Genomic DNA, 27,766 nt, shown 5'->3' with positions numbered 1-27,766 from the left:
GGCCTCACATTGATATGTGGTTGAAAAGAAGAGGGTATTTTAATGATTATTTTAGATGTTCTTTTTTGACACTATACCAAAATTTAGCAGGTAGTAGATTTTAAAGATTAGTTGCAACTTGAAATCTGATACCACATTAATGAACTTTCTGTACTCTATTACATTAAAATCCACTGGTCTTTCCTCTTGCCTTTTGAATGGATCATTTATGCATGATCTTACAACATCATGCTTCACTGAGTTATACAGATCTTCTAAATGTTTACACATTTTATTATACATTATAAAATATAAATTTTTCATTAATATCTCCCATGATCTTATCAGAAAGTCTTTGAGTATTGCAAAGCTGTCAAGTTCAAGGTTAGTACATATGTTTTCCAAATTCACTGGGAAGCTCAAATTTTATTCTTGGTAACAAAAACTTTTTTGATGACAGTCTCAGCTCATATTTTGAGAAAACCAAGTCTGAACAGCCAAGCTTTTCAGTTATTCTTTGGTATTTCATAAGAAAAACAGCTAATTCAGCTCAAACTCAAAACGGTACTTTTCCTTGAGACAACTCCCTTAACTCCAGTAGGCAGAAGTTCTTCATACATGCTTTCTGCTGTTGCACAGAATATTGAAAAGATGTATCCTCAAGGTCTAATAAAATGAATAATTTTTACTACTTTGTCAAGGACAGTCATAAATGAAACATTTTTTGTTTTGTTTTGTTTACTGTGAACATATGATAGTGAAAAGTACATTTGAATACCCAGGCCATTTAGTGCCCCTGCCTGGATTCACTCGGTGCCAGAAGTTTTATCCACCATTGCTTTGCACCATTAGGAGTATGACAGCAGTGATTTTCAGTCCCTGTTTTAGAATTTTCTTTTTAAGATTTATTTATTTTTAGTATATGTGCTGCCGAAGCGAGCACAAGATTTATTTATTTTTATGAAAGAGGGAGAACGTGTGCACGCATGAACAGGGGGAGGAGCAGAGGGAAAAGGAGACTAAGAACCTCAAGCAGACTCCCCACTGAGCAGGGAGCCTGAAGTGGCCCAATCCAAGGACACTGAGATCATGACCAGAGCTGAAAATCAAGGTCGGATGCTTAACTGACTGAGCCACCCGGGTGTCCCCTTATTTTAAGATTATTAAGAAAATAGTTTTAGGGGCGCCTGGGTGGCTCAGTGGGTTAAGCCGCTGCCTTCGGCTCAGGTCATGATCTCAGGGTCCTGGGATCGAGTCCCGCGTCGGGCTCTCTCCTCAGCAGGGAGCCTGCTTCCTTCTCTCTCTCTCTCTGCCTGCCTCTCTGCCTACTTGTGATCTCTCTCTGTCAAATAAATAAATAAAATCTTTAAAAAAAAAAAAAAAAAAAAAAAAAAAAAAGAAAATAGTTTTAACCCTGAAAAGTTCTCAGGAACTCCAGGGGTCATAGACCACACTTTGTGAACTGCCAACCTTAAGCCTGTAGTCACCATATCATTGGGTTGTGTGAGGGATTGAGTGAAAGAATAGAGTGCAAGAAACACTTCCTACACATAGAAAAGACTAAATAAATGATAACTATTATTTTTTTAAAGATTTTATTTATTTATTTGACAGAGAGAGAGATCACAAGTAGGCAGAGAGGCAGGCAGAGAGGGGTAGGGGGAAGCAGGCTCCCCGCTGAGCAGAGTGCCCTATGCCGGGCTCGATCCTAGGACCCTGGGATCAAGACTTGAGCCGAAGTCAGAGGCTTAACCCATTGATCCACCTAAGCACCCTGATAACTATTATTATTACTATAATTTTAAATAGAAGGGTATATAATGGGAAGGGAGGAAATTTAGAAGTTTAGAAGGAGAGAAGCAATCTTTTATTTAATACCTTTTACAGTCATTCTCTATTCTAGTTATTTATGTGTCATCATATTTAATTCACAAAGCAACCCAGAGAGGTAGTAAATAATTCATTTTACAGTTAAGGAAATGGGTTTAGAGAGATTAAACCTTTCACTCACGTTCACAGAGCTAAAAAAAAAAAAAAAAAAAAACAAAAAAAAACCAAGCAGACTCCTCAGTCACTTGTCCCTGTTCACTGGGCACAGGTTCATTAAGAGGGTGCTGGAAGGGAAATCTATACTCCATCCCAAGCTGAGAAGTAGCAGAACTGCCTTGAATTAAGAAAGAACCCCTCTGACTTCATGCATTCATCTGAGAAGTATATTTTTAAAGTCCCAGACTTCCCACTTGTTCCTGAGAGCTTTTCTACATTAGAATAGCTTATATTTTATATTGTTTTATTTTATTACATGTCCTGTTTTACCTGTTCTGTTTTTTAAGTTTTATTGCTAACTGGAGAAGTAAAGCCCTGCACAGCTAATGCATCCTCAGTCCCCGAAACCACGTAGAAGGGCAGCCTTCCTTCCATGTAGTTCGGAGGAAGCACATAGTCCTACACTTTACTATCCTTGCATCACTAACCTAAACTGTTTGAGGCAATGAAGTATGAATTGTTACAAACAAAGTGCAAACAAGTATCCAAATGGGTATTTCCCTTTTCAAAGCAATCCCCTTAGGAGGTCTACATATTTCTTTTCACTCTGTTGCTGTGGCTCAAAAGCAACAAGGAAATCCTCTTTCGGAATTGCATCTTCTTCTTTGAATGTAGTTTCAAGTTTTAGAAGTAGCCAGAATCCTTTGACGCCAAATCTGATAACTAATGCAGCTCAAAAGAGGCCGTTGTTGCCTAATCTTCAGTAGCCTAGTAGACTAGGTTTGGTTGGTTCAGAAGACAGTATTTCTTTTTTCTTTTTCTTTTTTTTTAAGATTTTATTTATTTATTTGACACAGAGAGAGAGATCACAAGTAGGCAGAGAGGCAGACAGAGAGAGAGAGGGAAGCAGGCTCCCTACTGAGCAGAGAGCCCGATGTGGGGCTCGATCCCAGGACCCTGAGATCATGCCCTGAGCTGAAGGCAGAGGCTTTAACCCACTGAGCCACCCAGGTGCCCCAGAAGACAGTATTTCTTGAGCACCTGCTATGTCTAGGCATGACGCTAGGAGCTGGCCTCCAAGAGCTTATGTGAACACAGTTCTCCAGCTGCATTTCCTAAATATTTTGATGAAGTGTGGAATCTCTGAAATAAGGGGATGATACCAAAGGACATCATGTATCTGTATGTGTATTTGGGTATATATTTGTAAGATTCTTACCACATTATAGTAATCTTGCACCTAACCCACTAGAACGCACAAGGAAATCTATTTGCCTATAAAACAAACATTTTTGAGTACCAGGGACTGTGGTAAACAGCAGACATTTTAAAAAACATAAACTGAAGGAGCCTGAAATCTGATGGGATGCAGACATAGTCATCCACCCATAAAAACATAAATGATGGGGCATCTGGGTGGCTCAGTGGGTTAAGCCTCTGCCTTTGGCTCAGGTCATGATCCCAGGGTCCTGGGATCGAGCCCTGCATGAGGCTCTCTACTCCTCGGGGAGTCTGCTTCCTCCTCTACCTCTGCCTGCCTCTGCCTACTTGTGATCTCTTTCTCTCTCTTTCTGTGTCAAATAAATAAATAAAATCTTTAAATTTAAAACACACACACATGGGGCACCTGGGTGGCTCAGTGGGTTAAAGCCTCTGCCTTCCCCTCAGGTCATGATCCCAGGGTCCTGGGATCGAGCCCCACATCAGGTTCTCTGCTCAGCCGGGAGCCTGCTTCCCCCCTCCACTGCTGCCTGCCTCTCTGCCTACTTGTGATCTCTGTCTGCCAAATAAATAATAAAATAAAAAATATTTAAAAAAAAAAAAAAAAAAAAAAAATAAAACACACACACACACACACACACACACACACACACAAAACATTGTAAGGACCTATTTAGCCAGAGCGCTTCCATCCGGTTAAACAGTAACTTTGTTGTTTACAACTTAAATTGTCCCCGCCCCCCTTCCCCCAGGGGACTTACTTAAAAACAAGTCCCGGAAACCAGTCCCAGGTAACAAAGCCCAAATACAAGGGTGGGTCAGGCCAGGTGGAGACATCCGATCAATGGGAGGGCGCATACTGTCTCCCTAGTTACCAAGGAGTATGGGCCCCGCCCTTTGGGCACCTTTTGGGCCTCAGTTCTGACCAAGAGGATAGGCTGGTTCAAATAACTACTAGGGTAAATTATAATTCAATTGGTCACTAAGTGGGACCTAACATGACTGTGCAGCTTTCTCTCTGTGTTACAATTTCATTGGCCACCTGTGCGTGGCCAGGCCCAACCACATGGCCTTTGTCCTTAAAAGCTAGTCTGTGAAGCAGAGAGAGGTCACCGTCTCTGTAAGAGGCGTGGCCTCGAATGTTTGGTTTGATTCTTGATGCTTGGTGTGAAATAAAGCTTTGCTTGACCTTCGCTTTGTATCAGTCTTGCTCCTTTAATCATGGACCAACTATTGGGACACCTAACAAACATAAATGATATAACAGAGACATGGACAGAGAGCCGTGGGGACCGGGACCAGGACGGCGCTACCCATTCCTGGAAAGCCAGGCTATAGCCTCCTGATTCACTGGATTGTTATTTTTATAAAAATCTAATTTTAGACTTAATGCAAACTTCAAGAACTTAGGTAAAAAGTGCTCCGGCTCCAGAGCTGAGGAAAGGGCTGAACTAACCAACAATCTCTGGGTACATGGCCTGGAGGTGGGAGGTCCAGAGGCCATGCTGGGTTGGGGGGGTGTCACTGCCTTCAGCCAGCCTAAATTCTCTGTGAGGGGCAACTGCAAGTTTCCATACAATACTCTTTATTTTTATTCAATTTGGATTTTAGAATACAAAGTGGCATTTGAACATCAGGAGTTTAATGTTTTACGATTTAGGAAAAAAACCAGAAGGAAGGAAGCCAGGTGGTGCCATCAAGCTGCCAGGGTGTCTAATCTCTCCACTGAAGCAAAAGGCAAATGTTGTGACTGCTCAAATACAGAATTTTAAGTCACAAAAGCTTATGCACATTGACACTGGGCAACGCCATTGTCCCGCCATTGTCCAGTGACGAGCTCTACGGAGCCGGAGCCGGCAAGTTTAAGAACCACTTTAGTAAGCCCTGTCCTGCCCCTGGAGCCTTAACAACCAGACCAAGGTGGAGACCAAAGGTTTTCCCTCCTTTCCAAGGGATTGACCTGCGTGCACCAGGACCCCCATCTGGTAACAGGGCTGGAAGTCAGCAAGGCCCAACTTCAGCTTGGAAAACCTATTCTTTAGGACATAAACCACTGTTGTCCCCAAGGGATTCAGAACCCTGAGCAAGAGGAGAAAGTGAAGGCCGCTGGCCCGATGTTGGGTTGCCCTGGTTCAAGGCCACATGTTATCCAGCACACAGGAGACGTGGAGACAGGAAAAGGTTTAGTGAGGCTACGACAAGGCTTGGCCCGATGTGCCGGCACAAAGACCACAGAGGCCAGCGGCAGTGGGTAAAGCTGTTCAGTTTTCTCGGCACTGTAGCCTGAGACATGCTGCTTTGCCCCACAGAGCATCTGGAAAGAAGATGTAGGAGAGTGACCACAGCAGGCAGTAAAAGGCAGTGAGGGAGAACGGAGACAAAAGCAGCATGATGATACCTGGAAGAAGAAAAGGCAAACGCTCCGTTTTTATGAAGCTCTCTTTCATGTATTTTCCAACCTCTTCTCTCCCCCTCCCCATCCTCTCACCCGTTGGTCTGTACTCGTGGGTTGAAGAGACAAAAACCAATGAGACACGAGCCCTGCCTTTGAGAGGTATTGTGTGTTTGTAATGAGATGACTACAACCGATCGCAAGCTCAGGTTCCGTTTCGTCAAATTCACATCAGAAATCAGTCTTAGCAGAGAATACATTTGAGTCGCCCAGTCCCCTTGTTAGAAATATATATACAATTGTGTCAAGTTTAGCACGTGACAATGGCCAATATGATGTTACCCCCAGGCAGAAGAGTGCAGCAGACCGAAGACAGCTCTCCCTAGAATGGCCTGCTTCTGCTTTTACCCAGTTAGTCCTTGGCTGGAGTCTAGGAACATGGTTAGTAAACAGTTCTCTATACCAATATAGAACTTTCCCTAGTGGGCAAGAGTGGCTCACTGTGCTTAGATGGTCCTGAGATGGATTTCCTTCAGTGCAAATCAGAATTTTGGTACTGCTAGGCCAAGAGTGCCAATGTGGCCAGCCCCCATGAAAACCTTGGGTACTGAGTCTCCACAGAGCTTCCAGGTAGACAAGAGTTCATGAGTGTTTTTTTGTGCTGGGTAACTAGCTCCACAGGGAGGGTACTGGGGGGCCTGTACATTGTTCCCTCCAGATTTTGCCCCTTTCACCTTCCCTTTTTTTTTTTTTTTTAAGATTTTATTTTTTTGACAGAGAGAGATCTCAAGTAGGCAGAGAGGCAGGCAGAGAGAGAGAGAGGAGGAAGCAAGCTCCCTGCTGAGCAGAGAGCCCGATGTGGGACTTGACCCCAAGACCCTGAGATCATGACCTGAGCTGAAGGCAGAGGGTTAACCCACTGAGCCACCCAGGCACCCTCACCTTCCCTTAGCTACTCTTATTTTGTGTCCTCTTGCTGTGACAAATCTTAGCCATGAGTACAACTATATGCATCCTGTGAGTCCTTAGAGATTCAATGAATCTGGGGGTGGTCTTGGGGGACCCCCAAGACATTTGAATCTCATATTCACCACTGAAAGGCAAAAGGGCACCAACACTTGTGGGATATCTTCTCGGCACTAGACATTCTGCTAGGTATGTGACAAAGATTGTTCCACATACATTTCAAAATAATCCTGTGATTCGGAATAAGTCTGTTTTTCAGATGAGGAGACTGAGGGAATGTGACCTTCAGAAGGTCTTGATTCAAACCCATGTCTACTTTGTACAAAGTAGACACTCAGCCTCAGAGAGCTCAAAAAGAGGGTGGGAGAGTACGGGGTATGTCCATGGGGATCACCACCACGCATTCCTCAAGAGAAATCAGAACATCTGATTGGACAGAAGACCACTTCTAAGGGCAAGAAGCCATAACAGAGACGGATCAGAACTTTGGGATATTTAATATTTAAGAATAGTCATTGATCTGTTGAGGCAATGAGACAATATTTTAGTTGTCCTGGAAAATATGTGACATAAGGCCTCAGCAGTCACAGGCCAACTTCTCAGAAGCTCTGTGGAGGAGATGGAACCTCAATCTAGAAAGGAGATTGGTGGGGCACCCTGTTGGCTCAGTGGGTGGAACATGCAAGTTGAACTTGGGGTTATGAGTTTGAGCCCCACAGTGGATGAAGAGATTACTTAAAAATAAAAATCTTTAAAAGAATAAAATAGGAGCATCTGGGTGGCTCAGTCAGTTAAGGGTGCAACTGGTGATTTTGGCTCAAGTCATGATCTCAGAGTTGCGAGACCAAGCCTTGCACTGGGCTCTACATGGAGCCTGGCTAAGACTCTCTCTCCCTCCCTACGCCACTCTCCCATGCTCGCTCTCTCTCTCTCAAAAATTTAATCAATCAATCAATCAATAAAAAGGTGACTGTCTGCACTCCAAGTAAGAGGAATATCAAAGTGGCCATTTTGAAATCTATCTGGTAGAGCTCTGGTATTAAACAGTGTCAAAATCTGTGAGGCACAGTTTCCTCCTTTACTCACACAGTCAAGACAATCCAAGGAAGGCTGAGGCTAAGTATATGGTTTATTTTGAGGAGAGGGGATCCAGTGGTATCTACAGGAGCAAAGAACATTGTGGGAATCACTGTTGCTACGCGATAGGAGGGCAGGTGGAGAGAAGAAGGGGCTAGAAGCTTCTACAGGACACATCTGTGCCAGAGGATGGGTATAAATTTTCTCCTTTGATCTCAAGAATCCTGAGGTAGGGATTAATGGCTTCATTTTATATATGAAGAAAAGTGAGCTCAAGACAAAGAGGTAATTAGCCCAAGTTCATGCAATTAATATGGGCTGGTGGGGATGCCTGGATGGCTCAGTCAGTTAAGCATCTGACTTCAGTTCAGGTCATGATCTCAGGGTCCTGGGATCTAGCCTGGAATCAGGCTCCCTGCTCAATGGGGAGTCTGCTTCTCCCTCTCCCTCTGCTGCTCCCTCTGCACCACCCCCCCCCCCGACACCTGTGCTTACTCTCTCTCTCTCAAATAAATAAGTAAATAATCTTTTAAAAATGTGCTGGTGTTGGAACTTGAACTCAGGCTTGTTTAATTGCAGACCCAGATGTTTCTCCATCCTGTTCTGCCTCTACTAGCTGAGCCACAGGGGGGCCCAGAGCCTAGAACGTGGGCAGGGCCATCAGCGCTGATGCTACAGAGAAAGGATGTGAACCTGAAGGGGAGGGTCAGGATGGAACCTAGGACCCTATGAACCAGACTGAACCCCCAGGGAATAAAGGAAGAAACTGGGCATCCCCTGGATGTTTGTCTTATTCCCACAAGCCCATCTACAAAGAAGAAACACTGGCATTCCTTGACGGTCCTTGAAGGAAGCCCTAAATTGGGGAGAACTCTAGGGAAACATCTGCCAGGGCCCCCGTGTGGCCGGGACCTCAGGGCTCTGTTCCCAACGTGGATCTCAAATCCCTTCATTGCTCTGTCGCCGCCACCTCTCAGGCGACAGCAGGTGCGTTTTCCTCCTTCAGTTCTCAGTCTCCTGCCAGCTAGTCAAAGTGGCCCCTTAAAACTGCCGCTCAGAAATCCCTTCAGAGACTTCCCATTTGCTGTTAGGATCAGTTCCCAAAACCTGCCCACCTCGTGGCCTCAGCTTCTGCCCCTAGCGCCTCTCAGCATGTCCCAGCCACACGGCAGCAAGAATGATTCCAGCACCTTCTAGCCTAGGGCCTTCACAAAATACCTTTTTCTCTTCTGAACTACCCCCTCACCCACCTAGCCAGTCTTCTTGCAGGTTTCACTTCTTTTCTTTTTTTCCCCCCAGTTCCATTGAGATGTCATGGACATATGACACCATATTAGTCCAAGGCATACAACATGAGGATTTGGTATCTGTGTGTGACACGATCAGTTCAGAAAGTCTACCACACAGAGTTACACATTTTCCTTTCTTGTGATGAGAACTTTTAAGCTCTCCTCTCTTAGCTACTTTCAACTATACAATATGGTGTCATTAACTGTGGTCACCTTGCTATCCCTTATGTCCCCAGGACTAACTTATAACTGGAAGTTTGTACCTTTTCACCACTTCCACCCATTTAAAGGAGGTTTCCATTTAAATGTCAGCTCCTGAAGCATCCTTTCCCCCTTCAGGTCGTTTCCATCTAACTAGGTCCCTCTCCAACACCCTGTCAGAGGGCCCGGTGCTTCCACAACACGTCAAAACTATATGTTTCTAGTTATTTCTGCCATTATGGGGTTGGGGTCTGTCTCCCTGATCAGATTGTAAAGCTAGAGGACGGAAGGGTTTGTCTAGTTTACAGATTTGGTTCCCAGCACCTGGTAAGGCAGGTGCTCCCGACTGAACTTGATAACGTTCAGCAAATGCTCTGTGAGCATCTATCCCATAGTTGGCCCAATCCTGGGTCCAGGGAGCCTGAACAAGAGAGAGTTCTCTATCCGGGGGCAGGTGTAGTGTGTACAAATAGTAAACCAGTAAATGCACTCAAAATGATGATAAACCTGTTGGAGGGTCCGGGAGCTCGGAGCAGCAGGGCCAATAAACAGCCAGTGGTGACATGTGAGAGCAGTCCTCCTCACTCACCTCCCAGATACACCATTTTTTTCCAGTTCTCCGACTCCAGGATTTCATCATGTGGATAGTAGCTCTGGTCCATCATGAATAGAATCATAAGTGAGGCCATGCAAGAGAGAATGAACGTGTTGCCTTTGGTCAGAAGGGAGGTGGAGGCCAAGACACAGGAAGCATAGCGGCAGGGGAGACCCTTGTAGGTGAGCTGAGCACCTGCTGGAGAAAGAAGAAGGGGACATGGGTGGCTTCCCGCTGCTCTAAAGCAATCAAAACCGAAGCCAGCCCCTCTCGTTAGGTCCTCCCTGCCCCACGCCCCAAATCCTCTTCCTTGCAGGGCAGGGGGAGGCTGTTAAGCATTTAGTTATTCACAGAGATGAGGGGCGGGCTCTGTCCCGGATCCCCCATGGCTCCGTAGAAGGGTCTCCTGAAATTATCTGGTCTGCACCTACCCTCCCTTGCATTGTGACCTTGGGCAAGGCAACTGCCTGTGGTAGAGCTCCCTTTTCCCCATCTGTTGTGAAAAACTGGAGGACGACCTCTAGTTCCGGATTCCGGGAATCTCTGTGCACCACCCGAAGGGCACACAGTGAGAAAAAGGTACAGCTGGTTGGAGAACCACAGGCCTTTGCCCCCCACCAGGGCTCTGCCATGGCAGGCTGAAGCCTTCAGTGGGCCTGGGGCACAGGCGAAGGAAGGAAGAGGGACTCCACAAAGCAGGGGGAGGAGTCAGTTACGCACCCCACCCCCAGGCTTCTGGTTCCCCATGCTCAGCTAAGAGCTGGGGTTCACTCACCAGTTGAATAGAAACACAGGCGGAAGGTAGCAGCTAACACATAGATGATGCCCAGGAACCCGCTGAGAGGCCCGTCCACGCCGAGGAGCATGGCTGAGGCCAGGCCGAAGGTGGTGTAGACCGCCAAGTCATTCAGCTCCACTCCTGCTCCAGAAGGCCAAGGTTAGAACTTATACTCATTTGTCTCGCACCTTAGTCCACTCTGGTGGGCTCCCCCTGGCTCTGCCTCATGCTGACCGTGTGGCCTTGGACAACTCTTCCCCTCTCAGGTCTTACTTTCCCACCCTTCAGCATCCAGCACTGGACTATAACAGGATGCAAACTGACAAGCTATGGAACCATTTTGCGAGCACAATCTTCCACGAAAACATTTTCTTGTATTTGGAACCAGCGGCTCTGCTGAGGGATTGTTCATTTCCCCACTCCTGACCACCACTGCAGCCACCCGATCCCTGGCTCTGTCCCAACTGGGGGCAGGGCAGAGAAGGAAACGGCAAGGCCAGGGCAAGGATGGCTGAAGCTAACAAGTGAGCCAGCAGGGGTTAGCTCTAGACTGTGGGGCTCCCGGACGGCTCTAGGGCTGCTTCTGCCATCCTTGGAGGGCTGGGAACAGGACTGGTGAATGATGGAGGCTGGCTGGATGTGACATGGGGGAGGGGTGACCTGAGATGGGGGCTCCTGGGGTCAGGGATCAGGGGTCTGAAGCCTGGACTCACCTGACTTGGAGCAGAGGCTGAGGTGTCTGGTTATCGCCCCGACTGCCATGTCTAACAGGAAACTGATCAGAAGCATCCAGGAGGCACAGTGACATCTCCTAGAGTGTATGGCAGCAGGTCCAAATAGGACGGCTCTTTCATGATCTCCACTGGCCAGCCCCTCCCTGCCCCCCAGTACACCAACACACTCCTTACACTTGCACACAGGCACACATCCCTGCCCTGCATGTTCCCCCTCTCCTCTGCCATACTCTCAAGCCACCATCTGAAAGGGGTGCTTGGAGCCCCCTAGATAATCATTAAGGTCCCTTCCAGCTCTAAGTCCCAGGCGAAGGTCCAGGGGTCCTATGTTTTATCCCAGCCTTTGCAACCATCTCACTGTGGATTCTCAGATAAATCATTCCCTACATCTCTAGGTCTCTCTTCCTCCATCTGTAAAGTGAGGGGTTTGTGCCAAATGACTTAATAGATATAGATTAATAAGTATATGCCTATTTAGATGATCTATTTCTCCTAGTGCAAGTTTTGGTAACTTATGACTTAAGGAATTGGTCCATTTCATTTAGGTTATCAAATTTATAGAGTTGCTCATGATTCCACTATTATAATTTTAATGGCTGTGGGATCAGTAGTGATGACTCCTCTTTCATTTCTGATATTGGTATTTTGTGTCTTCTTTTCTTTATTTTTCCTGGTTAGCCTGCTTAGAGGCTTGTCAATTTTATTGATCTTTCCAAAGAATCAGCTTTTGGTTTCACTGATTATCTCTATGGATTTTTTTTTCAATTTCATTGATGGCTGCTCTTGTTTTTATTGTTTCTTCTCTTCTGCTTACTTTGGATTTAATTTGCATTCTCCCCTCTAGTTTGCTGAGTTGGAAACCTTACATTATTGACTTTCCATCTCCATTTTTTCAGTTCTTCTAGACTTTTTTTTTTTAAGAGAAGTTTTTAGGTTTAGAACAAAATTGAAAGGAAGCTACAGAAATTTCCCATATACCTCCTGCTCCCACACATGAATAGCCTCTCACATTAGCAATACCACTCACCAGATAGTACATTTAGATTCTTGGTACATACCAAGGATGAACCTCCACTGACACATCATAATCACCCAAAGTCCGCAGATTACCTTAGGGTTCACTCTTGGTGTTGTACATTCTATAGTTTTGGACTAATGTGTAATGACACATATCCATCATTATAGTATCACACTGAGCATTTCCACTGTCCTAAAAATCCTCTAGGTTCTACCTGTTCATTTTCCTCATTCACCCCTGTCAACTACCAATCTTTTAATTATCTTCAGAGTTTTGCCTTTCCAAGTATCATATCATATTATTGTAATCATACAGTAAGTAGCATTTTCAGATTAGCTTCTTTCACTTAGTAATATGTGCTAAAGATTCTTCCATGTCTTCCCATGGCTTGATAGTTCATTTTTTTTTTTTTTAGCACTAAGTAACACTTTTTGGAAATACCAGTTTATTCATCTGTTCACTTACTAGAAGAGATCATGGTTGCCCGAAAGTTTTGGCAATTATACATAAAACATCATAAACATCCAACTGCAGATTTTCATGTGGACATAGCTTTTAACTCATTTGGATAAATACCAAACAGTGTGATTGCTGGATCATATGATAAGAGTATGTTTAGCTTTGTAATAAACTGCCAAATTGTCTTCCAAAGTGGCTGCACCATGTCGTACTCCCATTGTCGCTCCACATCCTCGCCAGCCTTTGGTGTTATCAGTGTTCTGGACAATTGAATTGGCTGATGAGTGTATAGTGGTATCCCATCGCTATTTTAATTTGCATCTCCCTGATAACATATGGTGGAGAGCATCTTTTCGCATGCTTACTTGCCATCTGTAGATCTTCTTTGGTGAGGTGTCTGTTAAGGTCATTGGTCCATTTTTTAATTGTTTATTTTTTTACTGACGAGTTTTTAAGTTTTGTCTATTTTAGATTATAGTCCTTTATCAGATGTACCTTTTGAAAATAATTTCTCCCAACTTGCAGGTTGTCTTTCAATTCTCCTGACATTGTCTTTCACAGAGCAGTTTTCTTTTCCAGTATATGCATTTGATGCTATACATTTCCCTCTAACTAATGCTTTTTCTGCATCTCACAAAGTTTGATAAGTTGTCCTTTCATTTTCTTTTGGTTCAAAACACATTTCTTCTTTAATCCATGTATTATTTAAAATTGTGTTCTTTAACCTCCACATATTTGGGGATTTTCTAGTTATCTTTCTGTTACTGATTTCTACTTTAATTCTATGTGGTCTAAGGGCACACTTTGTATGATTTCTATTCTTTTACATTTAAACTCAGTCTTATAGCCCGAATGTGTGAAGAAAAGAATGTGTATTCTGCTGTTCCTGGATAAAATATTCTATAAACATCAATTAGATCCAGTTGATTGATGGTGCAGTTCAGTTCAAATATCTCCTTCCTGATTTTCTGCCAACCAGATCTGTCAATTTCTCATAGAGGGGTGTTGAAATACCTAACGATGATAATGGATTTGTCAAGTTCTCCTTGCGGTTCTATCCATTTTCAGCTCACATATTTTGATGCTCTAAATGATTTCCAAGATCTCTTGCAGATCCTACATTCAAGGATTCCATGCTGCAGTCCAGCACATGCTCCCAGACCTCTCTGAAAGCAGCCACCGCAGTCTCAGGCAAGGCTGACCTAGACTGCCATTCCTGAGTCTACACCCTGATTGCAGTGCTCAGATTGTCAAGCAGAAGCAGAGAGCCTGACCCCAGACTTCAGCAGTCTCTAAACCACCTCAGGACTACCTTCCTTTAGATCCATACCTATGTGTCTATAGGAAGCTGGGTTTACCAACCTGCCATAAAAACTACACTCCCAGGGACGCCTGGGTGGCTCAGTTGGTTGGACGACTGCCTTCGGCTCAGGTCATGATCCTGGAGTCCCGGGATCGAGTCCCGCATCGGACTCCCAGCTCCATGGGGAGTCTGCTTCTCTCTCTGACCTTCTCCTCGTTCATGCTCTCTCTCACTGTCTCTCTCTCAAGTAAATAAATAAAATCTTTAAAAAACAAAAAACAAAAAACAAAAAAAACTACACTCCCTGGTTCAGTCATTTAAATGTCTGCCTTTGGTTCAAGTCATGATCCCGGGATCCTGGGATTGAGTCCTGCATAGGGCTCCTTGCTCAGCGGGGAGCCTGCTTCTCCCTCTACCTGTGGCTCCCCCTACTTGTGCTCTCTCTAGCAAATAAATAAATAAAATCTTTAAAAAAATATACTCCCAAAAGATTAGACTAGAAGAAGACAGAAGTTTTCTCTTGCAGGTATGATCTACTTTATAAGACTCCACAAATCCAGACTTAGAGAATCATAACATTTTCAAACTGGAAGGGAACTCGAACATCATCAGGTAAGATCATCTTATTTTATGGATGAGAAATGGATCCAGAGAATTCATGCGCTGATGGTTACAGAGAAGCAAATAGTTAGGAGGCAGATATCTGCATTATAAAAGATTTCTCTTTAAAGAACTGATTTGCCAAGTCATTGAAATATGATTCAATTTACAGAAACAGAATTTCCCTATAAAATATAATTTGCTTTGCTTTGTAGAGGCCCATATACATGTCTCAGATTTTCCACAATAGTGCTAATTGTAAATATTCCCCACATCATAGGTTCAAATTTAAGAATCAAAAATTTCAAATGGTAGCTTGCCTCCCCGAGAATTATGTAAGGGCCACCAGAACAGAACCTCTGATTTTTCTCGCAAAAACCATTCTAGACAGCCATAGCCCAAAAGCATTACAGAGATCACAGTGCACGCTCCTTGTTTTAGCAATGGGGAAACCAAGGCTCCGGATGTGACCTAGCCAAAGTCGCATATCAGGATGGCGGTAGAACTGAGGCTAGGATCTTGACCCCATGACTCCCAACCCACTCCACTTTCTCCTGCCCCTGGTTGATTCTGTGCCTCAGTGCCTGGCTCCCTAGGCTCCCCACTCCTTCCCTCATGCCCTTGGCTCTAGCTCTTGACTAGGAGCCCGCTGGGCCCCAGACCTACTTGCAGAAGCTGCAGAAGATGGAGAAGAGCCCCAGGATCAGGTTGGCCAGGGACAAGGCGTTGGTGACATCCTTCCAAGAAAATTCATTCATCTGGAGACAGCTCTGGTCGTTGGTCAGGAAGAAACTGGTGCACGGATCTGGGGCTCAGGGGAGAGGGGTAAAAGGTTCCCAAGGTCAAAGAGTCCCAAAAGAGGCTCCCAGGGACCAGGCAGTTCCTGTTCACCGGACCTCATCCCCGAACCGCACCCTCCCAACACTGTTTCACTGACCGTAGTGAGAGAGACAGGAGGCAGATGGCGGAGACCAGGAGGTAAAGACAAAGCTGCTGAGGACGAGTGTCTCAGGAAAGGGCAACGGCCAAGCAAGTGAGCCCGCAGACCAGTTTCCACGCCCTCTGTCTGTACCCCTTGCCTATAGTGCAGACCTCCCTCCAGCCCACATGGTGAATTCTATTCTATTCTTTTTGAATAAAAAAGAACACTGGGGAAAGGTAACCCTCTCACCCCCCTGGAGTAGCCCAGGGGAAGAGGGTCCCTGAGGGGTAGAAAGCCCAGAAGAGATAGCTATGGAGTCAGACTCCTTTGTCCCACCAGCTGCGCTCGCTCCCTCAGACAGAGCTGCTATTGGGGTGCCCCAAGGTCCTGTTCTGACAGGCCTCAACCAGAACAAGCAGGCCCAGCTCCCGCAGAGGAAGAGGTGAGAAACAAGAAATGAACGTGGACAGCATAGAACGTGGACACCACACAACATGGACAGCACAGTGGATAGTGCACAGTCCCCTTCCACTGTGTTCTCTCTCCTGATCCTGACGACCTCAGAAGATGGTGTTGTCATGATTTTATGGATGAGAAAACTGAGGTTCAGAGAACTGAGACATTGGCTCAAAGTCATGTGCTAGGTGCGTAGAAGGTAATCCTGCCACTGGGTTCTCAGTCTGGTGCTTCCTCGGCTCAGGGCACAGCTCTGAGCAGGAGGAGCTTTGTGGGGTAGGAGACCAAGGAGGAGCTGGGTTGGCCAGCCCTGGAGGGCAGCATCAGCCTCCCCCTGTGGGAGCAGCCTGGCCCAGGGCTTCTCACACCTCCCAGCCCCTCAGGGCGGTGGGGAATCAGCTGGGCCTGCAGATTCTCACAGCCTGGCTGGGTCCATTCTTCCTCTAAGACCAAACATGCACTCCGTACACACAAACTCCTTGTGACCCGAAGTCTCTTTGGGAGAAAGAGCCTCAGGGCTCTCTGGAACAGAGGGGCCCTGCTGGTTGCTGCCAGCATGCTACCCACAAACGGTAATCCTGCCCCCCGAGGAAAATATACAAGTTCCAAGGTGTTTTCAGGACCTTTTCCTCATTTAATCATCAGTCATTTGAGAGGGGAGGAAATTGATCCTCTGCCTCCACTCAGCCCGTGTCTAGCCGTGGGCCCTTCTGGTCTGGGCAAGAGTTAAGACAGAGTAGGGTCCTTTCCCATAAACCCAGTCACCGAGATGTTAGAGGCTGGGAGGTGCTGGGTTTGGAGTTTAGAACTGGGAGTTTATCAGGGCAGTCTGGTGGGGCTCACTGCTCCCCCAGGACATTTACCAAGGACCTCAGGACTCCTGAGACCCTTTCACGTCAGGGCCCCTCCAAAGGTAAGACAGGAAGAATGCTGCCTGAGAAATCAGGGAGGGGAGGGAGGGGAAGGAGCCAAGGGCTGGCTGTGAACTCCCTCCTGAGAAAACGCCTCTTCCCAGGCTCTCCTGGGCCTCAGGGCTGACCCCCACAAGACAAAACACCTCAGCGCCCTACCCAGCCCACTCCTGCCTGGAGAGCAGCAAGCCAGCCTCCCTGCCCCTCAGAGGCAGTCAGCACATACCTGGGGCACTTCTGCCAATTACCAGACACACCTCAACTGCACTACTTTGGTTACTTTTCAAAATTAATGGTCAATTATCTACTATATTATCCCTTTCATCCAAAGGAAGCACTTTCACATTCATGGCTTCCATTGGCTTCGTGGGGTCGACCAGATGAGGGTTACTATCCCTACTCACAGGATAAGGCAAAGAAGACTCAGAGAGGAGAAGAACCTTGCTCAAAGTCACACCAGCCGTGGCAAAACAGGATTTACAATGTCACCTTAATTGTTCTTTCCCTCCTACTCTGCACTCTGCTCTCTACCAACCAATAGAACAGAGCATCATATTCCCTGTAAGCTCAGACCAAGCTAGGTCCTGGGGAAAATGTTCATGGCATGCTCAGTCTACCCAGAGAAACAAGACTCATGCATGCATGTGGGGACTCCCAGACTGTTTGTCTTACAGGTGAGGAAACTGTTTTCAAGACAGTCACATGACTTGTCCCAGTGAATGATGGAGCCAGGATTTGAATCTGGCCTCCTCCTTTCCAATTAAATGCCATTTTCAGCATACTGCACAGGTTCTGGGTATGAAAGAATGTGGACCTCAGAGTAAGGGCTCTAGAAAGCCAGAGAAAAAAGGAGCAATCCATTCATTCAGCAAACATTTGGTCATGAGAAAGATTCAGTGCCTGGTGCTTGGGACACGGAGGAGATTAAGACCTGGTCTCAAGTCCCAAGGAGCTACGGAAGACAGAGGTATTCAACACCTGCACAGAGAAGGGGAAGTGGACAAGCTGCCAGGGGAGCACAGAGGAGGGGTCCAGCCTGACAGGGAGCTTAGAGAAGTCTTCTCGGATGAGAGGGTCCTAGCAGAGGCATTGCTGGAGTGTGGCCGGCAGGACTTTGTGCAAGCTGTCTGTGGCTCCCCAGGCGCCCAGGAGGGAGTCCATCTCTTTCCTTTGATGTATAAGCCCTTATGATAAGGTTGGCTCCATTGTCAGCCTCCTCTCTCGACTGTCCCTTGCTCTCCCTCTGCTCTCAGGGAAGCCTGAGCCCCTCCCCTCCCCGGAGCCAGGCGCTCCTCTACTCTGCGGCGTCTCTGTGTGCTCACCGTGTAACCCCAGGCACTCTGCATTGGCGCAGCCTATCCTGTCTTCCTCCTCTACTACAGGGGAAGCAACTGGAGCGCAGGCTGAGGTCCCCTGTGCCCAGCATGAGGCCTGACAATAGAAGTTGTTCGATGATTGTTAAGTTAGTAGAGGATGTTCCTCTAGTGCTCCCCCAACATCCTCTGGCTGCACCAGGTCACATCTCTCCCCTGCCAGAGTCTGTTCAGTCTATCCTCCAAGAAGCCTTCTCAGATGAACTCTCAACCATCCAGATCCTCAGCACACCCAGCATCTACCCAACGCTTACAATCTTCCATTTACTCATTTTTAAATACATGTGTTGATGCCTGCTCCGAGCCAGGACTGTGTCTGGGGACAGAGAGAACAGAGCTCGGCTGCATCCTCAAGAGGCAAGGAGTCTGGTAAGGGAGGCAGATCCGTGTAGGGAAGTCAAGGCAGCGTGGCAAGGCTCCTGTGGGACAGGGGACGTCCCCTTGCTGCGGTGCGCCAGGGAAGACCAGCCTATGTCTGCTGTGGCAGCAGGGGAAACATCCAAGGACGAAGGGGGGCCCCCTCCTGGCAAAGCGAAGAAAGGTGCCAAAGCACAATGAGGAGGCTGGATTCGGGGGGGGGGGGGGGGTGGTGACTGGAGGTGCGGTGGGCAGGGAGGCCGCCGTTGGGGATATGCCCTTGTGACCCTGTATCGTCGCGGTGATGTCTGGCCAGGAGGTGTCTGGGTCAGATATGGCTGGGAGTGGAGAGGAGAACGGGAAGAAAAGGAAGCCAGTCCCGAGGGCAGCGAGGGCAGAAAAGCCAGCAGGAATGGCAGGCCGCGAAAACTGTGGGCAGCGGAGAAGGGAGAGGCGTATGCCCCCGAGGCCGTGCAGCTCCCGCGCCTGAACTGAACGCCGGGCGCAAACTGGAGTGCGCATGCGCTCGGCGGGGACACAGGGCGCAGCCCCTCCAGTTAGAGATGCGCGCACGCCCCGCCCCGCAGGCTGCCTCTCGCCACAGATGGCCACAACCCTCTCCCCGCCTGCCGTTCCGCAGGAGGGTCCCGGCCCCAACGGGCTACGGAGTCAGCCCTAACGCCACCCCGCACCAGAAGATGGAAGAGAGGGAGCCAGGCTGGCCTCCAGGACGGTGCCACACACACACACCAGCCCTCCTCCGGGGACCTGGTCGCAGGGAAGGGACGTGCGCTGCCTCCGATGCCTACCTGGGGACCAGACATCCCTGGAGGGGGGGTGAGGGCAGCACTCTTAACCCGCTTCCTGTGCGGTGGAGCAGGCCAGCCGGGGCCTGGAGGAGCCGCACAGGTCCCAAGCCTCTTACCCTGGCTCTTAGCTCACAATCCCCGAGAGGCAGGGGAGGGGCAGGGGGCTCTATTTGGCAGAAAGAGGGGCTTCAATTAGCAGAGGAGCCTAGGCCACCCTGTGGGCGCCTTAGGGAATGGAGGGATCAGAGGAGAGGACTGGTCTCTCTATGGTGGCCAGCAAGGGGAGGCTTGGGAGGTGAAAGCCCAGAGTGCAGGCAGGGCATGTGGCAGGCGGGCTGGAAGGGCTTTGGGGAAGGTGGGCATCTGGCTGGGGTCCAGACTGTGAAGGGCCTCCAGGGCAGGGCTTTGGTTGTCTGGTTCATGGCTCTTTGCACCTGTAAGAACTGCTTAGGCATATGGTAAGTCCCCCTTCCCACTCCAGTATTTGTTGGGTGGATGAATGATAAGCCGAGTAATTTACACTTAGTCCTGAAAATAGTTGAAAGTAGGGAAGTGACATGGTCAGGATCGTTCAGAAAGATGACTCTAGCAGCTACTGTGGATGAAGGCTCTGTAAAACTACAAGAGAGTTGGGGCACCTGGGTGGCTCAGTGGGTTAAAGCCTCTGCCTTTGGCTCGGGTCATGATCCCAGAGTCCTGGGATCGAGCCCCGCATGGGGCTCTCTGCTCAGCGGGGAGCCTGCCTCCTTCCCTCTCTCTGCCTGCCTCTCTGCCTGCTTGTGATCTCTTTCTGTCAAATAAATAAATAAATAATCTTTAAAACAACAACAACAAAAAAAAACTACAGGAGAGTTGAGACAGCCCAGAGCAAGGACATACTGTGGGACCGCAATAGAAGGGAACAGGAGGAAGTAGCTGGACTAGGAGTGATTGTGAAAGCATCCCAAGGGTGTGGGAGAGAAATGAGAGGGAGAAAGTAAAAGCCTCTCTGAGGGGTCTAGGTTTGGCAGCTGGATGAATAATGTGCTACAGGAAGAAGCTTGGGTAGGTTCCCAGACACAACTTCTGACACCTGCCCCACATCCTCCCACCTGCCCTAACGCTGGGTTAGCGCCGCAATGGCTTCCAGGACCCCACAGGAGAATATGCAAGAGAAGAGATGGAATTGGGTGGTCAAATGACACTTTGCTTCTCCTAGCAACCTGGAGGGGAAAGAGCATGCCCTGAGTGGCGACTAGCCACCTGCGCTGTGCTCAATGCTCTACAGACATCTTTATCATCTTCCTGGCCATTCTCAAATGCTCTCAGCATTAGTTTTAGCATTCCTGTTCTCCAGAAGAGGAAATAGAGGATTTGTTGATTTTCATAAATGATGGAGCTAAGACCTGAACACTAAAGTCAGACCTAAGGTGTCTGAGAAAATAAAAGAGAAAACGAGGATGGAGGCATCAGAAACAAGAGGTCAGCTTCTTTCTACCCTCTGTGCTTACCTTAATTTGTCCACGCCACATGGACCATTAGTGGCAGACTAAAAATTACAGCATACGCATTCTAATGCTGGCTTTAACAATTAATCAAGTTCATATGGCCACTCTAACACCACCGGATGTGTAAATCTGAACACGTTACTTTGCTTTCCTGAACCTATTTCCTCATCTGTAATAGGGGATTGTTGTGTGAACTAAGCGAAGTGCTCAGGACAGAGTAGAAGCTCCGTCATTATCATTATTACTATTCTAAGGACCCAATCATGCCTCTATTAGCCTGGACATCACCAAAGCTTCCTTCTGAACAGGGAGAGGAAGCAAGGGCGGTTACAAAAGACACGTGTCTGCAGCTGTCAGAAGTTTCTAGCTTCCTTCTGTTCTGGATCTCACAAGGAAGTAGAGGACAAGAACTGTAAAGTTAGACTGTTTACGCTTGTACTAATGTGGTTGCCACCACACATGGCTCTTGGCTCCTGAAATGAGGCTAGTCCGAATTGAGATGTGCTGTAGGTGTAAAAAAACAACAGAGTTTGAATACTTAGTTTAAATATATATATATAAAATATATAAATATAATTTTTTAGTATTTGTTGAAATGTTAACATTTAGGATATATCAGGTAGACTTCAAATATATTATTAAGTTCACCTGTCTATATATATATATATATATATATATATATATATATATAAAAGATTTTATTTATTTACTTGACAGAACGAGACACAGCGAGAGAGGGAACACAAGCAAGGGGAGTGGGAGAGGGAGAAGCAGGCGCCCCTCTGATCAAGGAGCCTGATGTGGGGCTCAATCCCAGGACCCTGGGATCATGACGTGAGCCAAGGACAGATGCTTAATGACTGACCCACCCAGATGCCCCACCTGCTTGTATTTTTTAATGTAGCTACTAAAAATTTAAAATTGTTTGTGACTTCCATGATATTTCTATTAATTTCTATTTATGACACTGACTTAGATCCCTTGCAGGATATAAGTACACAGACATAGGTGTCCGTGCACTCATACATTATTAGAGTATTTTTTATGTCCCAGGCACTATTTCAGGTGACAGAGCAGTGGCTAAGACAGAGACTGCTTCTGTCCTTACAGAACGTAAGCTTGAGTGTGGAGGAAAGGCAAGCAGTATGTCTGCTCATGAAAAGGGCGATGGAAAACAAAGCAGGCTGAGCAGTCACTCGGACGTGGGAGGGGTTGGTATTTCTGAGAAGGTGATCAGTGAAGTGATATGCAAGCAATGACCAAAATGACGAGAAGCCGCAAACTATGCAAAGATCTTGGGGTCAACTTTGTAGGCAGGAATGCAAAACCTCAGAAGCAGAAATGAGCTTGATTTGTTGAAAGGACAAGGTCATCAGGAACAGGGCGGGTACGGAGAACGCTCCCACAGAACCTTGGCAAGAGGCTTGGATTCTGTTCAAGTGTTATGAGAAATCGTTGGGTCATTTTTAAAGAGTGGGGATATGCCCCGAATTCTCTTTGTAAAGGACGATGTCCCCAGTCTCGGTGGAGCTAGACTGAAGCAGGGGGAGAAAGAGGGCAGGGAGCAGAGCTGGGAGGCCGCTGCGCTAGTCCAGGCCAGAGTTACCGGTGGTCTGGCCCCAGGGGCAGGGGCTGAAGCTGTCAGGTTTGTGATAATATTTTGAAGATGGCTGAGAAGACCTGCTGACTGCTGTGGGAAGAACAAGCAGAATCAAGGATAACTTAAACTTCTGGCCTCAAAAAACAGAGGGAGCGAGGTGTTGATGGCGGGAGAGGGGCTCGTGATGAAACACGTCTGGGGCAGAATTCAAGACTTTGGGTTTGGACACGTTAGGGTTGTAATGACGTCAAGTGAGGCCGTTGATAGACAAGGCTGCGTGAAGCTGGGGAGAGACCGGGGCTGGAGGCAGGCTAATGAGTCAGCAGGATGGGGGTGGCATGTGATCCCTGGGGACGGATTAGATCCTCTAACAGGGAGAAGAAAAGAGGGTTAAGGAACAGGCCCCAGAGCAATCCAAAAGCTTGGTGTCAGGAGACAGAAAAGGCGTAGTCAGCAAAGTGGGAAAAAAGGCAGGAGATCCTAATACCCTGAATAAGAATGAAGAAACGAGCTTTCAAGTAGAGGGTGGTCCACTGAATCAGAAACTTCTTTAGAAATAACTACTCCAGGCACTTGTAGCTCCTTCCTCCCAAGCTCCAGCTCCTTAAGGGCTGAACCCCATCTTGTGCATGAGGGTTTTGCACAGGCTTTAGTGCCAGAAACATGGGCTCCCCGGCTTAGGAGTTGCATCACCTTGGTTAAGTTACTTAACTTGTCTGGGCCTTGATCTACAGCCCCTCCATGCTCATCACTACACACCCAAGGGAATGCCTCCAATAGCATCCCATAAGCACAGCTTACTGTCACTTTCGTGTTTTAACTTCCTTATACGACTATGTTGGGATCCCCTAGGACTGGTTATAGGCAGACTTGAATCAAACAGGACTGTTCGATCTATATAACCATGGGCCTGTTGCTTAATCTTTGGGCAGATGTTCCGCTTTTTAGAACAGAGATATTGGGGCACCTGGGTGGCTCAGTGGGTTAAGGCCTCTGCCTTCGGCTCAGGTCATGATCCCAGAATCCTGGGATCGAGCCCCACATCGGGTTCTCTGCTCAGCAGGGAGCCTGCTTCCTCCTCTTTCTCTGCCTGCCTCTCCAGCTACTTGTGATCTCTGTCAAATAACTAAATAAAATCTTAATAAATAAATAAATAAATAAATAAATAAATAAAACAGAGATACTAGGGTGCTTGGTGGCTCAATGGGTTAAAGCCTCTGCCTTTGGCTCAGGTTGTGGTCCCAGGGTCCTTCGGCTCAGGTCATGGTCCCAGGGTCCTGGGACGGGGCCCCACATCAGGCTCTTTGCTCAGCAAGGAGCCTGCTTCCCTTCCTCTCTCTCTCTGCCTGCCTCTCTGCCTGCTTGTAATCTCTGTCAAATAAATAAATAAATATTAAAAAACAAAAGAAAAAAACAGAGATACTATTGGTGCCTGGGTGGCTCAGTCAGTTAAGCATACGCCTGTGGATCAGGTCATAATCCCAGGGTCCTGTATCAAGCCCCATGTTGGGCTCCCTGCTCTGTGGGGAGTCCACTTCTCCTCCCTCTACCTTTATAGCCCCACTTGTGCTTGCTCTCTTGCTCTCTCTCATGCTCTAATAAATAAAGTCTTAAAACAAGGATACTATATACCTCATAGACAGTTGTTATACGAAAATTAAATCTGATAATGATATGCTTGGCAGAATAAAAGCTCACTAAGCTGTATTTATCATCTTGGTATCTACAACACCAATACTCTCAATGCCTGTGGACTGACAGGTAACTTGAGAAGGTAAGGACATAGCAAACCCTCCTTCCAGACAGCTAGGATGGAGAAAGGGAGGTGTAGTCAGCTGCTACTCACACCCAGTGAGCCTGGACAGGGCCAGCATGGTGAGCTAATAAAGCAAATACAGATCACTCATCATTCTGGGAAATATCAGGGATGTCTCCCCCTTCCCTATTTTGTTGAGTGGAACCCCACCATCCAGATCAGCATTCAAGCTAGAAATTCAAGCATTATCTGAGAGTCCTTCTTGTCAGTCATCCCCTGCCATCTTATTAGTTAACAAGATACAGTCTATTGTGGCTTCAAAATGCCATACTTCGGGGTGCCTGGGTGGCTCAGTGGGTTGGGCCTCTGCCTTCAGCTCAGGTCATGATCTCTGGGTCCTGGGATCGTGCCCAGCATTGGGCTCTCTATTCAGCAGGGAGCCTGCTTCCCCCTCTCTCTGCCTGTGTCTCTGCCTACTTGTGATCTCTCTGTTAAATAAATACATAAAATCTTAAAAAAAAAAAATGCCATACTTCCATCAAATCCAAGACGCCAACCCTTCTAAGACACGTGAGACACACCATTATGTTCTGCAGTTCTAAGAAAGAAAAAAATGCTGCCACTGAAACTGTGACATGCCACTGACTTTTAGAAGCATCCAAGTTCCAGAGATCTTAAAACGTGGGAGAAGAACAGTACATCTTACAGTTGATGAAACTGTATGTCTCATTCCATCACTGCTCCCTTCGCTCAGACCTTCACCATTGCTTGCCTAGACTAGGGTTGGAAGCTCCTACTCATCTTCCCTACCCTCCTCCTCTGATGTCAAAAGGCCAATATTACCAACTCCCTACCCCAAATCTTTCAATTAAACCTTCTCTTGTGGCCCCTGGCCTGCATTCTTCACTTTAAATTGGCTGCAGCTCCCCAGATGTCATATATTCCATAGTCTGGAATCCCTTTTCCTACCATTCTTCAACTACTTATCTCCTAGCTATTAGAAGTAAGTTTTCTAGCCAGGGCTTACCTCACTCCAACCCTCCTGCCTGCCGGGACTGGTTTGGTTAACACGGCTTGTTAAATGGAGATCCCTTTCTTCATTCACAAATAAATGAACCCTACTCCAAACTCCAAAGACAACTGTCCTGCAGAGGACAGTCAGGGTCTCCAAACAAGCTCTAACTCTTGTTTTGTTTTGTTTTGTTTTGTTTTCCTTTTTAAAAGATTTTTTCTTTATTTGACAGACAGAGATCACAAGTAGGCAGAGAGGCAGGCAGAGAGGGAGGAGGAAGCAGGCTCCCTGCTGAGAAGAGAGCCCAGTGTGGAGCTCCATCCCAGGACCCTGGGACCATGACCTGAGCCGAAGGCAGAGGCTTTAACCCACTGAGCCACTCAGGCGCCCCTCTTGTTTTTCAATACCTACATGGGCGTCTGCTCTTCCAAGAAGTCTTCCCAGATTCTCCAAGCTGGGTTAGGTACCCTGATGTGGTGCTGCATATCCCATGCATACCACTGTCATAGCCCTTTTTATTCCACATTGTAATTGTTGACTCGGTTTCTCCCCCACTAGGCTGAGAGCTCCTTGGACACAGGTGCCTGTTTTACTCAGCTGTGTTTTCTCCAAAACCTGGATCCTAGAAGGCACTTAATACTTATAAAATGGTTGAATGAGGCGGGGTGGGGGGCGGTGCCTGGGTGGCTCAATTGGTTGAGAGTCTGCTTTGGCTCAGGTCATGGTCCCAGGTCCTGGGACTGAGCCCCATATTGGGCTCTCTGTTCGGTGGGGAGTCGGCTTCTCCCTCTCCCTCTGCTTGTGCTGTCAAATAAATACATAAAATCTTAAAAAAAATAAAAGTAAAATGGTTGAATGGGTAAATGGCTGGGTGAATGGCAAATGGTTACTGTCTATAGCCAGTGCGTGCTAGTTCCTCACTCTGAGATGCTACCTCCAAAATCACTTCACTTTGCCATGGACTTTCCCGAAGCTTGGTTAATTGGCGGAAGAGCAAAGAGCAATGGCACTACCTGGTGGTCAGTGCGGGAAGTGCACCTTACTGAACGGCAGGACTTTTTTTTTTTTTTTTTTTTTTTTTTTTTTTTTTTGCTACAGTGGTTATGAAATGTCCCGTGAGGAGGATTTGTATTTTAAAAAGCCCAAGCTGATGACTGTGTGCAGAATGGATTGGAGAAGGGATCCATGAGGAAGTGGGGATACCAGCTGGGAAGGTGATTTTGTCAGACCTGAGTCCAGGTCCAGATCTGTGACTTGAACACTACCATGCTTAGCCACTTGGTGATACTGCCTTTTTCCCAGGACCTTCTTTTCTCCCTCTCAGCTGAGCACTGTGGCAGGGATTCCAATGATTTCTGCCTTCCGGCATTCCTGCCTTTGTGTAATTCCCTCCTTCGAGCGTGGGCCTGCCTCTGACTTGCTTCTTACAGACAGAACACAGCCAAAGGATGAGCTGTCACTCCCGTGAGGAAGACTACACAATACTGGCACTTTCATCCTGCTGGCAGACTCGTCCTTGCTGGTTTTCATCAAGTTGCCATGTCAGGGAGACCCATGTGCCAAGGAACTGAAGTCAGTTTGGGGTTAATAAGAGTCAACAAACTCAGTCCAACACCCTTGAGGAACTGAAATTCTGCCAACAGCCTAAGTGAGCTGGGAGACAGGCCCTTCTCCAGCCTTCAGATGAGAACCCAGCCCTGGCCAACCATGGGATTGCGGTCTGTGAAAACCTTGAAGCAGAGGGCCCAGGGAAGTGTGCCTCAACTCCTGACCCAGAGAAACTAGGGGACCATAAACGTGTGCTGGTTTGAACTACCATGTTTTTGGTCATGTGTGCAGCAACAGACGACTAATAAGCACCGGCTCCAAATGTGTTATTAGCATGCAGGTCAGGAGCTTGTGAAAAACTCGGGAACCTTCTGCAGTCAGAATCAACTACTGTACCACTAATATGTCTGTGTGTGTGCATGTGCGCACGCGTGCACACGTGTCCCCAAGGCCATATCCAACAGAGGCTTTTACAGCTGACTTGTCAAAGCGTTCCCCTGTGAAATGAGTGATGGGTCACCTGGGTGACCCTGTCAGGTTCTAACCCCGTCCTGTGCCAGAGCTGCCCTAACGGCTAACTAGCCTTGACCCCAACTTTTTTTTTTTAATTTTCAAGTTTCTTATTAAATTCTAGTTAGTTAACATATATGCAATATTGGTTTCAGTAGTAGAATTTAGTGATTTATCACTTACGTGCAACACCCAGGACTCATCATAACAGATGCACTGCTCAATCCCCAACACCCATCTAGCCCAATCCTCCCACCTCCCTCCAACAACCCTTAGTTTCTTCTTTTTTTTTTTTTAAGATTTTATTTATTTCTTTGACAGAGAGATATCTCTATCTCTCTGTAGGCAGAGCAGAGGGCAGAGGGGAGGGTATACGAGGCCCCCTGCTGAGCAGAGAGCCTGATGCGGGGTTTGATCCCAGGACGCT

At 47.2% G+C, this 27,766-nt stretch overlaps 1 protein-coding gene across 5 annotated transcripts; it reads right to left on the bottom strand.

Moving 5' to 3' along the window:
• Window positions 1-4,754: 4,754 nt before the first annotated feature.
• On the bottom strand, window positions 4,755-20,309 carry TMEM269 (transmembrane protein 269). 5 transcript variants are annotated; one of them, XM_082687153.1, is made up of 7 exons: window positions 19,427-20,309; window positions 18,210-18,318; window positions 15,265-15,403; window positions 11,198-11,295; window positions 10,482-10,625; window positions 9,701-9,901; window positions 4,755-5,584 (listed from the first exon to the last, which is right to left on the bottom strand). In XM_082687153.1, the coding sequence occupies exons 1-7, from the start codon at window positions 19,439-19,441 to the stop codon at window positions 5,448-5,450; spliced, it is 843 nt and encodes a 280-aa protein (XP_082543279.1). In that variant the 5' UTR covers window positions 19,442-20,309; the 3' UTR covers window positions 4,755-5,447. The 5 variants fall into 5 exon arrangements, with proteins under 5 accessions (XP_082543279.1, XP_082543278.1, XP_082543281.1 ...); XM_082687152.1 differs by having other exon boundaries at window positions 9,701-9,904; window positions 19,427-20,307; XM_082687155.1 differs by lacking the exon at window positions 18,210-18,318 and having other exon boundaries at window positions 9,701-9,904; window positions 15,265-15,409; window positions 19,427-20,306.
• Between the last annotated feature and the right edge of the window lie 7,457 nt (window positions 20,310-27,766).

This window comes from Mustela nivalis (genome assembly GCF_964662115.1).
Source record: "Mustela nivalis genome assembly, chromosome: 10".
Classification (NCBI taxonomy): domain Eukaryota; kingdom Metazoa; phylum Chordata; class Mammalia; order Carnivora; family Mustelidae; genus Mustela; species Mustela nivalis.
The sequence above is the reverse complement of the archived record's forward strand: the minus strand, read 5'-3'. Positions and strand labels throughout refer to the sequence as shown.